This window comes from Hermetia illucens, chromosome 2, assembly GCF_905115235.1.
Source record: "Hermetia illucens chromosome 2, iHerIll2.2.curated.20191125, whole genome shotgun sequence".
Classification (NCBI taxonomy): domain Eukaryota; kingdom Metazoa; phylum Arthropoda; class Insecta; order Diptera; family Stratiomyidae; genus Hermetia; species Hermetia illucens.
This window is the reverse complement of record NC_051850.1, coordinates 190,724,843-190,739,609: the sequence shown is the minus strand read 5'-3', so window position 1 is coordinate 190,739,609 and position 14,767 is coordinate 190,724,843. Positions and strand designations below refer to the sequence as shown.

Sequence of the window (14,767 nt, the reverse complement as noted above, 5' to 3'; positions counted from 1 at the left end):
TTAAGGATGTTTGCATTATTGCATACAAACACCAACTCTACCCATAATAGCTTTTCCAATCCCAACTCTGGCGGTAATCGTAAGTAGAAAGGGCTCTTGCCATTTAATTTCTTTTTGATCTTGTGGTCGATGTCTTCGGTTTTGTTGTTTGCCCCGACGACATCGGAACAATTTTTGACCTCCTTTATAAAGTTTGTATACAAGTTAAGAATTTCTCAAAGTCTAAATAAGCGACCTCAGACGATTTTGTGGAGATAGTTGGTGCTCTGCATGGCTTAGTTAGCACTATCAAACCATGTTTTGTCGCCCGGGCGGGAGCCATTGGGTGTGAATGGTTATGTGCTTTTACTACCACTCTTGTGTAACCCTAGAGAACTTTTTCCTATTTTTCCGCCCGGATTTCAGTCATGACAGTCGTTTTGAAATGTATTTACAGGAATTCAGGTTTCCTGCTCGAAGAGTTGCAGAAACAAAGACGCGACACGGATGACAGGGACGGTGAACCATCCTTGAAACCGTGAAGGAGGGTGTAAGACGATAGGTTAGGAGAAGGGAGCTCAAAACGCAAGGTATGACAAAGTGGTGGCTCTTTTCACCGGAGACGGAAAACTAGGAGAAGACATGTCGGGTGCAAAGACTTCTTTCCAGCAAAAATGTTCCTCCATCGGTTTTGAGTTTAGCAGCAATGAGCGAGAAGCAAAAAATACGACGGAACAGAGGAAGTGTGCGGAGTGCAGACAAGGTACGAAATCGACAAAAAAAAAGCTAAGCTAAGAAATTTTCTTTTGTGACACGGCTAGACAGCGATTTATGAGGCTTTCATAATAATGGTTTAGTACTGCCAGATGGTACTTAAATATGGGTGGTAGGGTTGAAGAATAGACTCAACTTGGATAGTTTCAATGCAGACGATAGCGTCAGCAATGGCATCGTCTGCAACATTGATGGTTGCCAGACATATCGTCAACCAAGTGGGAGAAAATAAATGAAGACTTGGTTGTTGATATCATCATATTATTGAATATGCACTTTTTTCATGGTATCAAATTGGAGGCGATTTTCAAGATTAAACTCGTTCCCTAACCGGATTGCTTTTGAAGACGCCTGAATGTGGGAAAATGCAAATATATTCTTCCGTCCCATTTCAAGTTATGGTGGGTTGAGATCCAAGACATATCTACCCTTGTCCCATCGCCTTCTTTTCACTATCGAATCAGGATTTGCATGAGGAAATTATTCATTTGACATAGTCCAGAAATCAAAGGAAGTAAATTGGCTTGTTGAATGGGAACACATCAATTAAAAAGTAGCAAACATGCCACCTAATAAAATTCAAATGTACCCAATAAAAAACTGTCTAGACAATGCAGACAAAAACCCATTTAAGCTCATTTAAAATCGTCTGTATCTGAAACCCACTCGCTGTCTAGAGATAATCCTAATAAAGCTTATTACCAGCCAAAATTCTATTCATTCCAGTTCTGTAGTTTACACTTTTTTGTGACCAGTTGAAATTAGAGATAAAATAAAGTGCAAAAATGCAACTTAATACCTCTCTCGCTTGAGAACATCCGATCCCGATTGGTGTAAATAAATATGCAAAATTTGCTGTAGACCAATTTGGATCGATATTGCATTGTCGCTCGATTTGGGTTGTCTGCTGTGGTGACTGACCACATTCTATCTTTTGTCATTTACTGGGGGAATGTTTCGCGGGAGAAAATTGATTACCTTTAAAGAAATGTGAAATGCAATGGGTCCAAACGGTGTCAGGAATGACTAGAAATTTTGTAGCTGGATTTGGGAGACAGATTGTGTCCCCAGTTTTGTTCAAGGTGACATTACAAGCTTACCAACATTTTTCCGGGATCTTATCCCTCTTTTCTGTAAAGGAATTTCGTCTACTTTGCTATAATGATATCAATAATCGAGTGCCGGGAAAGGGAGGTAATGACTAGAGAACTGCAAAAATAGAAGAATGTGAGTGTGCATCTCTTACCGTTCGCATAGCTCAGTCCGTTTGACGCAAACTTTTCGAAATAATAATTAGAAATTAGTAAGAAAAGTTGCGAAACTTTGGGATTTAAGTGAATAACACATGGTTTCCTTGAACGCATATTGCAGGGGTAGTAATTTATTTTTTTTTCGGAATCACGATGAAGTCATGAAACACGAGAAGGATTCTATAGTATCCATGCAGTACTCAAATAATGCAGATTCTCGTTATGAAATTGGACGATGCCATCAGATCGACTTTTACACGGGCGATATGGGGACGAGTGTTGTGATGGAAACACACTTCTTCCGTAAGCAATCACTAGGCGGCAGAAAATATTCGTTTGAAATTTCGCGGTTCCAGCAAATTTGATTGGCGCCATTGATGAGACTTTTCCTTAGTTTCGGGTTTCGTACAATGAATCCAGGTTTGAGGATTTGGCGGACCGTTTGTTTTAAAGAATTCGCGTTGTCATTTATGGTCTTGGGTGGGCATTTGGGGTGCCACATTGCACAAGCCTTACATCAGGGGTTCATTTGCGCAACTCACAATTATTTTTTCGCTTTCCCGATTTTTGCGCCAGGCCTGTAGAAACATGAAAAAGTATGTTTTTAAGGTTCTACCCATTTATTCAACAAACACCGAGAAGGTCGAGAGAAAGAGTGTGTAAAAGAGTCGGATGGCGTCGAATTTATATCCTTGCCGATCCATATAGTGACGTTACTTTGTTGAGCATATCAGCTGTTGAAAGGCGTTGCCATGTTGGTGCTGTCATGTCATTACCATGTCGCTACACTGCTCCCTCCTGAGTAGTTTTAACGGTTAGCGGCTGGAAAACTACGTATCGAATATTACTCGCCTCTCACTCGCTGGTTTCGCTCTTGGTCCAACATACGTTTTGGGAGCCAAACTTATTGGTCGTTGGGTTGCTTCCGTTGGATCAGATGTTACTTCGAAATAGGCAGGTTTTAGTCGCTCGACGCTGATATTTGTTGCTTTGCCCTGAATTTCCATTTTAAAAACGTTGTCGGAAAGTCTTTCTAACACCTTATATGGTCCTTCGTACGGATGCTCTAGCGGCTTCTTCACTCGATCAATCCGCACGAACACGTGTGAGCATGTAGAAAGATCCTTGTGAACGAACACCTTCCTTCTATCATGTCGAGAGATTGGCGTTGCACGAACTTGCGTCATATGGTGACGAAATTTCTCAACGAAAAATTTCGGATCGGGAGGCATTTCCTCGTCAAGAAAGAACTCTCCAGGAATGCGAATCGTTGTCCCATAGACTAGCTCAGCAGCTGTTGCGCCAATATCCTCCTTAAGGCTTGTACGAAGACCGAGCAAAACCGTTGGCAAAACTTCGACCCATTCACGGTTGTTGTGGCACATAATAGTTGCTTTCATCGATCGGTGCCATCGCTCAATCAATCCGTTAGAATCAGGATGGTATGCAGTGGTTCGAGTCTTTTTGCAACCGACTAAGTGTGTCAGCGACTGGAAGATCAAGGATTCGAACTGGGATCCTTGGTCCGATGTTAATATAGTAGGTGCTCCAAATCGTGAAATCCAGTTGGTGTAGAATGCGTCTGCGATAACATCTGCCGTAATTGATCGTATCGGAACCGCTTCAGGCCATCTCGTAAATCTATCGATCATAGTCAATACATACGAGTGACCTTGTGATTGCGTTAGTGGTCCGACAATATCGATATGTACGTGACTGAATCTCGTGTCCGGCATATCGATTTTGCCATGCGATGGTTTTGCATGTCGTCCAATCTTACTTCGTTGACACGCTAGACATGTTATTGCCCACTCGAGAATGTCCTTGGACATACTAGGCCAGACATATTTTCGGCAAGTCAGCTTCTTCGTGACGTGTCCGCTTGGATGAGATAGTCGGTGAGTAATCTCAAATATTCTCCTCCTGAGAAGTATTGGGATATACGGCCGTATTTGGGAAGTTGACACGTCGCAGTACAACATTGTATCCTTGTCGTCAACTCGCAACTTTTTCAAATCCAAGGTCGTTTCAGAACGCAGTAGATGTTGGAGTTCCTCATCGTTTCGTTGCGCTGTAGCTAATTCTTCGGGCGTTATGGCAACCGGCAATGTAACAGCACTAATTCGGGACAAGGCGTCTGCTGTAACGTTTTCCTCGCCAGTGACGTATATGATATTGGTCGAGAATTGGCCGATATAGTCCAGTTGCCTTAATTGCCGTGGACTAGCTTTATCGGCTTTCTGTTGGAAGGCAAACGTTATCGGCTTATGATCGGTTTTGATTAATTAATTGTAGATTGCTTGGAGTTCTCGATCGTAAGTACTGTACCTACGTTGTGTATCGGAGAACTTCTTCGAAAAGAAACCGAGCGGTTCCCAAACATCGATGTTCCACTGTTCGAGAACTGCTCCCATAGCCGTGTCCGATGCGTCTGATTTGATGGCCAATGGTGCATTCTCAATGGGATGTCGTAGTAACGCAGCGTTGGCAATTTGCTGTTTGCACTTTTCAAATGAGACATCTGCTCGTGGATTCCATTCGATTTTGCGTTTATCCCGTTTCCTTGCACCAATGAGATACTCGTGGAGAGGTGCTTGAATTTCGGCTGCATTCTGCAACGATTTTCTATAGAAATTAACAGCTCCTAGAAATCGTCGCAAATCGGCAATTGTTGACGGTTTTCCGAAATTCAAAATGGTTTCCACTCGTCCTGGAAGGGGCTTGATGCCATTTTCGCTCACCAAATATCCTAAATATTCGGCAGAAGATGTTCCGAAGCTGCATTTATCGACATTGATGGATAATTCGTATTCATGGAGTCGATTAAATATCGTCAATAAGTGCTTCCGATGCTCCTCGTTCGATTTAGAAGCGATAAGAATGTCATTGATGTATGCATAGCAAAAGTCCAATCCGCGGAGTGCATGATCAATGTACCGCTGGAAAGTTTATGCGGCATTACGTAGACCGAACGTCATTACTCGGAACTCAAAAAGCCCAAAAGGAGTAATGACAGCTATTTTGGGAATGTCCTCGGGTGCTACAGGAATCTGGTGGTAGGCTCTCGTCAGATCAATCGTGGAAAATACCTTGCATCCACTCAGTTTGCGCGCAAAGTCACTAATGTGAGCGATGGGGTACTTATCTGGGACGGTGATAGCGTTCAAACGCCGATAATCTCTACATGGTCTCCATTGTCCGTTTTTCTTCCGTACCAAGTGTAACGGGCTCGCCCATGGGCTACTCGATGGTTGGCAAACTCCCTGTTGTAGCATGTAGTCTCATTCGGCCTTTGCTTCGCGCAGTTTTTCGGGCGTTAATCGTCTGGGTCGGTCAAAAACAGGCGGTCCTTTAGTCAGGATATGGTCGTAGATATCATGAGCCATCACTTTCGCTCCGTCAGATGGAATTGTGATGTCGACAAAATCTCTCAGAATGTCATGATAACTTTCACTAGACTTTAGTGTTGTCATACCACCAGTTATGGTGCCGGTGAGCTTTGCGATGCAGGATAAGTTGGTCTTTTCGTCGATTATTTTCCTCCTGCGTAGGTCCACTAATAAGCCATAATGGTGCAGCAAATCGACACCGATTATTGGTTGTCGAACATCCGCTAAAACGAACCTCCAGGTAAACGATCGTCGTAAGCCGAGGTCGAGCGTTATGATGCGATGTCCATATGTTTTGATCGGCGTATTGTTGGCGGCATAAAGCTGAAATTGCATTGGCGTGCGCTGATTTTTGTCTTTAGGCAAAACTGAAATATCAGCACCGGTATCCACCAGCAAATGCATGCCGCTTTCCCGATCGAGTACTAATAATCGGCTGGGTTTACTGTGAGAGGGGTCGTCCTCGACCGCCGAAATTCGGGACGACGAATTTAGTTTTCCGAAGTCGCGGAATTATTTTGCCACTTACATGGCAATTACGCGCTTGTTTCCCAAACCGTTGATGAAAGAAGCAAAACCCTCGATTCCGTGAACCTGATCTTTGCCTTCTAGTGCTCCGTTGTTTGGATCGGGACCGGTTGCGTGTCGTGATTTCCAATCGGTCAATTCGGCTCAATATTTGCTCCAAGACATCATTTTCCGTGGATGCCTTCTGAACGGTGGAAATGCAAGGCAGTTGTTGCATCTCGATCATTAAATCCGCCATTTTCGCCAATTTATTGACGTCTGCTTCGTTAGAAATCGCTAATACCATTCGAATATTTTCGGGCAATTGCTCAAGTAGCAACGATCTTAGCATGGCGTCAGTTACCTACTCTCCGCCAGTGTTTCGCAAGTCCTGCAGGTAATGCGATGGTCTCTTTCCTTCCAAATTCTTTCCTTGGAAAAGTCGTCGCAGCTTGGATTCGGCGGACTCTGCAAATGCTGCCAATATCCTCTCCTTCACGGCTTCGTACTTATTTGTTGCCGGAGGATTGCGTGCTATCGAGATCACATGCGGAAGGATTTCCGGCTCGGCAAATTGTATCACGTACTTAAATCTTGTTTCGTCCGACGTGATGTGATTAGTGTGGAACGCAGCATCTACCTGCTCAAACCAAAATGCCGGGTCGGGTCAATAAAATGACGGAAATTTTTGTATGCGTGCCGCTTCCACGAATACGCCTGCTGGTCGATTAGCTTTCGGCGGCCGGAAATCACTCTGAAGGGATGTTTTCGGCGTCTCTGGCGGTTTGGATTCGGTGACCATTTTGAAACTCGCGCTTGGTGTCGATTAAACGTATAGAAATTTAAGATCACTGCACTTTTTATTTTAACTCTAGTCGTCGGGGTCACCAATGTAGAAACATGAAAAAGTATGTTTTTAAGGTTCTACCCATTTATTCAACAAACATCGAGAAGGTCGAGAGAAAGAGTGTGTAAAAGAGTCGGATGGCGTCGAATTTATATCCTTGCCGACCCATATAGTGACGTTACTTTGTTGAGCATATCAGCTCTTGAAAGGCGTTGCCCTGTTGGTGCTGTCATGTCATTACCATGTCGCTACAGGCCTGTCGGAATGGATGTAATGGACTTTTATAAGACCGTCTTTGAATTCACTGGCCTGACCCATAAATTTCGCATAACTATTGGTGAGTGTCAATGAAAAAGATATCTCACTGTACGTAGTTTATTCCTGGTAGGAGAAACTAGGGGATGTGGATGCTACAAAGAGATATCCACCCAAGATTTAGTATCACAGCAGGGGATATTCAATGGAGTGGAGCCAAGGTAGATTCCAGTATTGACGAATCTTTCGCGAAAGATTGCATTGTCAACTGAGTGTAATTACGCGGTATTTCCAGCGATTAATTATTTGAAATAATAAAAAGTTGTTTTGTTTTTTAATCTGCAAATACCAATATTTCGGGAACCACTTGTTCCCTTCATCAGCGCTGACACTGAGACTTGTTAGCACAGATGAAGGGAACAAGTGGTTCCCGAAATATCGATATTTGCAAAATAAAAATCTACACTAGCGAATAGGCAAAACAAGTTTTTATTATCTTTAATTATATTATCATCTTTTTTCATCGTGATCGTGGCATTACAGCCCGACGTCGGGCGCGCCATTCATCACGGTCGCGAACTGCTCCGAAAAATTGCGGAAGGACTTTTCTTTCGAATGTGTTTAGTAAATTTTCGGAGGCTTGGGTTAGGGTTCAGGTTTGGCATTTATAGCATTGTATACGCGGAGCTTGGTGTTTCTGTGCACTTGCTTCGATTTCATAATGGGAAGGACCGAGAAGAAAATCTAATTTGCTAGCTGTATCCGTCGCTTGACTTCGTCAGTCTTATTGGCGTCCTTTGAAAGGCTGCTACCCAGATATTTAAAGCTGTCGAATTCGATATTTATGCTCGAATGCGCTGGCGTCTTACTTCCTGGTTGCATCATTATTTTCGTTTTGTCCTCATTGATCCGTAGTCCAACTTCTTTCGCAGCAGGTTGGTTTTCGTGATCAGTCAACCTATTCTGGATTCTGACCTGTGAGATGGTCATAGTCATCTTCATCCGTCTTACTAGTTTAGCTGGTACACCAAATTGCAGCATTATGTTGATAGTATTCCACTATCTATACTGTTGTATGCCCGCTTGAAATCGACAAAAATTTGGTGCATATCAACCTTATATTCCTAACACTTTTGTAGAGTTAGTTTAATGGTAAAAAGTGGGTCGGTTGTGGAGCGACCCGGCCGCCAATGAGTCATGTTTGGCGTATAATCTTATTTTATTCTCCAGAATTTTCGTCAAGATCACCAATACTGCCATCGATTTGGGCTACTTTTATGGGGCGTCAGGTGTCGGATTCAGAAGCTCTTCAAAATTGGACGCTCAGCGATCGTTGATGCTGTCGGTATCGGTAATGATGTTCCCATCTTTGTCCTTGCTGAGGATATTCCTGAGTTGATAACCGTTCTTAATTGGATTCACTAATCTACATATATGCTTGGCTGGTGTTTCTATTAGCTAGGTTTTCATTAATGTTCAGCAAACACTCTTCAAAATGCTCGCCTCGCTCTGGTTGCGCGTTAAATATATTGTCTGTTGGCTTCGTTCTTTGCATAGAGTGATATTCTCCATTCATCGTCAAACTCATCAATTCGGGTTCGCTGGGATTTGTATCCCATGATCTTCTCTGCGACTTCCTTGATGGTGCCTTTAAGTTATCTTCAGAACCCGTGTACTGATGTCGTGTAGCCTAGCTGATAGTTTTTCCTCCGTGGTGGTTGTATATGCCTGCATCGCATAGATTTTGGTAGGGCTGATTCCCGATTGGTGTACTGAGGAGATTCTGCACCGTTATGTTGCCTTCACCAAGTGTTGATCTGAATCGCAGTTAACTCCTCGATAGGATCGTACATCCAATACACTGGACGCTCATCTTTTACCAATGAGAACGTGGTCAATTTGGTTGAGCGTATATGCGTCTGAAGATTTCTAGGTCTGCTTGTGAATGCGCCAGTACGGGAAGTATGTGGAGCTTACGACAAGATTTCTACTACTGGCGAAGTCAATTAATCGTTGACCATTATGATTGCATTCCGGATGGTAGCTGCGTCCTCCAGTGGTTTCTCGATGCCAGAATTCGTTTCCGATTTTCGCATTAAAAAACCCCTCAACAATATTTCGTCATCGTTTATTAGAATGGAGCCAATCAGTGTCTCCAGGCGTATATAAAACTCGTCTTTCACTGCAAATGTTCCGAGTTTCTTGATATGGAGGGGTTTGTACATGGATGGGTTGTCGGTCCATCGCAAAACCCTAACCCGAGGTGATTCGTGACACCCTACTCACCTGAGACGCTTAGGTGCAACTCAGCCATTCAGGCTACAGCTATCCCTCCCTCCTCCTTTCTCAACGATGGTTTAGGACAAGCTATAGCGGAGTTATCTTTTGGTATCTTCAGTCTTAACATTTCATAAAAGTTCAAGGTGAGACAAAAGACCATGATCATATTAGAGAAATTTAAAGAGCACTCCATAATGTTGGAGTACAAATCAGCCAAACGGAGACTCCGCAGCACAATAAACCAGAGCAAAGCTCGCTGCTGGCAAGATCTGGTCGACGAGGTGAATGGGTATCCGTGGGGACTTGGTTACAAACTGGTAACCCGAAAAAGCGGGGCTCTGCGGAAACCCTGTTTACTTAAGGCCGAGCAGATGGACCGCATTGTGAGGGCACTGTTCCCTGCGCACCCCGTATGGGATGGTGTCGTCGGCGCGGAGAGCGCAGAGGATTGTCCACTTTTCTCTATAAAAGAGTTTAAACAGGCAGTCCTCTCTATGAAAAACAAGAAGGCGCCAGGACCCGATGGTATTCCAGCAGAGGTATACAATCTGGTATTCCAACACCGACCAGACCTACTGCTCGGCGCATTCAACGCTTGCCTGAAAGAGGGCATATTCCCTGCTCGTTGGAAAGTTGCGAGGCTTGCGCTGCCGCCCACTATGTATGCTTGACAGTGCTGGGAAAGTGCTCGAAAAGCTCATCAGAAGTAGACTCGCTGAAGCGATACGCGCTGCCGGAGATTTATCTCCCCGGCAGTTTGGTTTTAGGGCAGGGAGATCGACAATTGATGCTGTCATGCAGGTCGTGGACGCCGTTCGACGAGCAGAGGCACATAGCCGCCGAACTCGACGGGTGGTGCTCCTCGTAACGCTTGACGTCAGAAACACCTTCAATTCCGTAAGATGGAAAGACATTCTAGGCACACTAGACAATACCTTCAATGTGCCGAACTATCTCTTACGGATTTTGAGGGACTATCTGAGGAACCGTTCCCTGCTCTATGAAACACTAGAGGGTCAAAGGTGGATGGAGGTCACGTCGGGGGTAGCACAGTGATTCATCCTAGGGCCGGACCTCTGAAACGCTACCTATGACAGTCTGTTTAAACTCGGCATGCCAGAAGAGTCGCGCCTGGTCGGCTATGCAGATGATGTCGCAGCGCTTGTTGCTGGACGCACTGTCGAACAGGCGCAAAGCAGACTCGGCATATTGATGCGACGGGTAAGCGGATGAATGACTACTCATGGTTTCAACCTTGCACTGGAAAAAAACCGAAGTAGTCATCCTGACTAAAAAGAGAATTCCGACCCTGCGTCCCATATCGTTCGGCGAGTCGCTCTTCGAGTCAAAATCAGCGGTCAAGTACCTCGGGTTGACTCTTGACTCAAAGATGAGCTTATCTGAGCAAATCCAAGCAGCAGCGAACAAGGCTGCGGCTGGAGTTTCGGCGTTAAGTAGACTAATGGCAAACATTGGGGGTCCTACGTCTAGTAGGTGATGTCTCCTGATGAGCTTCTTGCTAGGGAGCGCAAGGGAGATGAGCCAAGGGAGGTGGTTGCTCGCGAAGAACGGCAACACACTCTAGACGAGTGGCAGCTCTCTTGGCAAAATGAAACTAGAGGCAGATGGACTGCGCGGCTCATTGGCAACTTAGGTCCGTGGCTGAATCGGAAGCATGGTGAGACTGACTATTTCCTTACCCAATTTTTAAGTGGGCATGGAGGTTTTTAGTCTTACCTGCACAAGATTGGAAAGGCGCGTTCTCCGGATTGTGTGTTTTGCAATGGAGTTGTGGACGACGCCCACCACACTTTTTTTTCTTGTGGAAGGTGGGATGGGATTTGTCAGCAGCTCTATTTAAACACAGGGGATCTCTCTCCAGACAACATTGTCGAAGAGCTGCTGAGGACTGCTGGTAGGTGGAACCATGTTGCCCATTACGTTCGGACCCTTCTCGTTGCTAAGAAGATATAACTCGACCGGTGGAGGAGCCGGATGGCAGGGGGTTCCTTGAACTGACAGTTCCCTTCCTCCTCTCCCCTCCCGTTGGTGAAAGGAATTCCCTGATTTGAAGGCTCCGCAAGGTGGGAGAGTTCGGGGACTAGCCCGAAGTAATGTGACAAACGGTTCCAGGCTAGCCCTCTGAAAGTAGTAAAACCTCAGTTAGTGTTGGTTAACCTTTTAATTGCTGTCTAAAAGGTCATTTCATTTCCAGGAATATTAACTGAAATTGCTTATAACAATATCATAAAATATTCCGAATGAAGATGTATGTTCTTTTGGAGGTATTAGCAGCTTATTAACCAAACCAGTGGTTGACTGAACTTGGTAGCCTGGTCTTATCTAGCGATTCATTTATGTAATACTGGGAAACTTTTCCATTTGTCGAAGGTTAATTCCAAATAGGTCGTTAGCCTCTTGCATACAATTGAATTCACTGAAATTTGTTGATATTGCCAAATGGTACAAACGCAACACAGTAAATGAGGAACCATTGACTGATTGGCAATGATTCATAAAAGACTTTCTAAAATTCAGATATGAGACGACGAAAAAGCGAATGTAACATTGAAAAACAAAGCCATGCTGCTAAGCAAGCGTAAACATCATTTAGTGATTATCATATCGTGATACGTTGTGGTCGTCCTCAAATTCATCACAACCTAAACTTAACGAGTTTAATGACACCAATGGAATCAAATAACTGTGCCGGCGATTAGAGGTATTCGCGAGAGGCATATGGGATGGTTAATTTTCGGCATATATTAGCTAAGACAGTCTCAAAAGCTTCCCGAGTAACCTACATCAGAGCAATAACAGTAGCTGTTGGAACCGACTGCAGTTTTTGTTCATTTATTTTTTCATTTTAACCGGATCTGATCAGGAAAAACAGCGGAATGAGCAGCCCTGGAAGCCTTCATTAAATCGATTTCGTTATGGTTTAATATGCGTATGTAAATAAGGTTTCCCTTTCAGGTTTTTTCCTTGAATCAAAGCATTGAGAATGAGGCATGTACGATACTTTGCAAATCCAATTTCAAGCGGAAACGTGTACATAATGATTCCAAGTTGGGAAATAACAAAAAATGTTTTAGCAGCAGGACCGAGTTCAGTTTGTGTCAACGTCTCTTTTTGTTTTGTGTAAACACAAAACCTTATTAAAATCAGTTTACTGTCTGTCTGTCTGTCCGTCACATGCATTTTGCTCGGAGACGGTTATAGCGATTGACACCAAATTTGGTAGAAAGGTGGGAACTGTGAACGCTCACACATACAGTGAATTACATCCTTTTACGTCGAATTAAAGGGGGGGTCCCCATACATGCAAAAGGGGGGTGTAACCTTTTTTTTTATCAAATATAGTCATGTGGGGTAACAAATTAAAGGTTACGATTAGTACTTTTCAAAGCCGATCTTAGTTTTGACATTCGTTGGAAGGGTGCGGAGTGCGGGGGGTTGAAAGTGATCACTTCTTTAAGGGGGCTATTCTCAGAAACTACCAAACCGAAAAATCTGACAAAAATCAAGAGGCTGCCACTATATGGTGCCTGGGCTCCGAAATATCTTCCATGCCGATATCTGTTTAAATAAAGTTAATAATAGTATATAACTACAATTTTTTGTAATTGGTTAGAAACTCCCCTTAAGTTCATCCTAGTACCATGAAATTTTGCAGTGATATAGGCTATAATATAGAGCATGATCTTACCAAGTTTGGTGGAAATTGCACTAAAGTTATAATACCTCAAATTTGTTGCTTCTTTGAAAATTGAAGGCTATGAATGTCAATTTCACCCGGAAGTGGATACTCTCACATAATATATGGATATATTACGTGCTACGTACTAAGAAATACACAAAACCTTTCGTACCTGAAGCGTCCAGCTTCCGGTTTTCCGACTTGTTTTGAAGTATCCCAAACAGCAGTTCATTACAGACTGACAGTAATATGCATATTGGGAAGAAATTTCATCTTTATTTCTCGAAAGCAGGTTTTCCAATTAAGTGTCAGTGTTCATTTCAAACTAGTCAAACCTAAAATATTAGAGATAAATTGTGCCATCTCCGTATGATATATTTACATAAACGTGGAAAAGTAATAAACAAAGACAGGAAGTTCATGCCTATACTCCATATAGAAGTGAACAGGAGATACAGAAGTTATGGAAACAATTATTGTTCACGTATCTATGACGTTCTTCCTGCTAAACATGTCTACATGTGAATTCCGCTTCGTTCTTAAATTGTAAACCAAATGCTAATGATGATTTCAGAATAAACATTTGGCAAGAAATTATCCTCATGTTAGAATGATTAAACTTATTACCGTCAGCAAAATAACTATGCCTCAGGTGCCGACAAAGCTTGAATGGCAACGTAGCTTAATTTTAATTAATTGTGTAACACATCGTACACTTTTAAACTGAGCAGACTATAAATTGATTGGCTCAATCATCTAAAGTCTGAAACATTTCGAATATATTGTGTTCAAAATTGCGAACTGTGCTATATTTTGTCTGAGTTAAACAATGTTGCAGAATATTGTTTTGACTCAGAGATGACTGCACGATGATATTTTGCTTCACTGTTTCTTCTTGATCGGCAATGATGATAAAGAGCCAATGAAAATTGGTTGAAGTTATGATTGCTGACCAATTTATTACTTTTGCATTATGACCTGGCTAAGCTGGTTGAGTTCCTGCAGTTATGCTTCATTGTTTTACATCTTAATAGACATTCTGTATATAAATAAATCCTTTCTCTTCAGACACGTCCAATACCTGCAAGTATTATGCAATTGAAATTTTTACTGGACATTTCAGTTTCCTATTCGTAGAAGTTCATCCAAATTTTTGGCGGATGGTCACTTTTTTCAAACGAAATTAAAATTTTGAATATTTATTGCTGATATAAAAGTGGATCTTCTTACAGACTAGATTCACCTATCTTAAAAACTTTAACGCGTATACACATAGAAGCCAGAGTTATTAGGTGCGCAGCTAGATGAAAACGAGGGGTTTCATAATTGCTAAGTTTCACGAAAGACCCATTGTATTGTATCTCCTAGTGCAACTGCTCAGCCAGCTCCCTACCTGTATCTGTCGTAGGCTCTTGTGAATCTAAAGATTGATGGAATATGATCAGTTTCATTTTCGCAATTTGTGATAGTGACCGGTCTAATTCTCACTGCAAAAATTCTATTGGTCTAGATCAGATTTTAGTTATGAAGCAATTGTATTTTGCAATGCGGGGGTTAAGTGATTATATAAATAAATCGAAGTAAGGCGGTGTACAAGCTTAAATCCGCTGTTTGTTCACAGATGGCGTCAGTGAGCACGCCATATTTTTTTTAGTACGACATTTGTCAACAATTGACAGTCCATATCATCAGCAATTTCAAGCAAAAACATATTTTTTCTCTTCAATAATCAAGCCCAGTTTTATTATTTTGCTTCAATTTGAAGAAATCAGCCACTGAATCGCAT

The 14,767-nt window shown here is 42.8% G+C and overlaps 1 protein-coding gene across 2 annotated transcripts in view; it reads left to right on the top strand.

The window, feature by feature from the left end:
- The window catches only part of LOC119650241 (uncharacterized protein DDB_G0271670), a 329,297-nt gene that overhangs the window by 256,159 nt on the left and 58,371 nt on the right, over positions 1-14,767 (top strand). Inside the window, exon 1 of one of the 2 annotated variants that reach the window (XM_038052824.1) lies at positions 509-742. The exons of the other annotated variant lie outside the window; for it this stretch is intronic. Within the exon in view, the coding sequence (XP_037908752.1) occupies positions 622-742 (121 nt within the window). The 5' untranslated portion in view covers positions 509-621. Of the gene's footprint in view, positions 1-508; positions 743-14,767 lie in introns of those variants that run through there. 2 annotated transcript variants of the gene reach the window in all.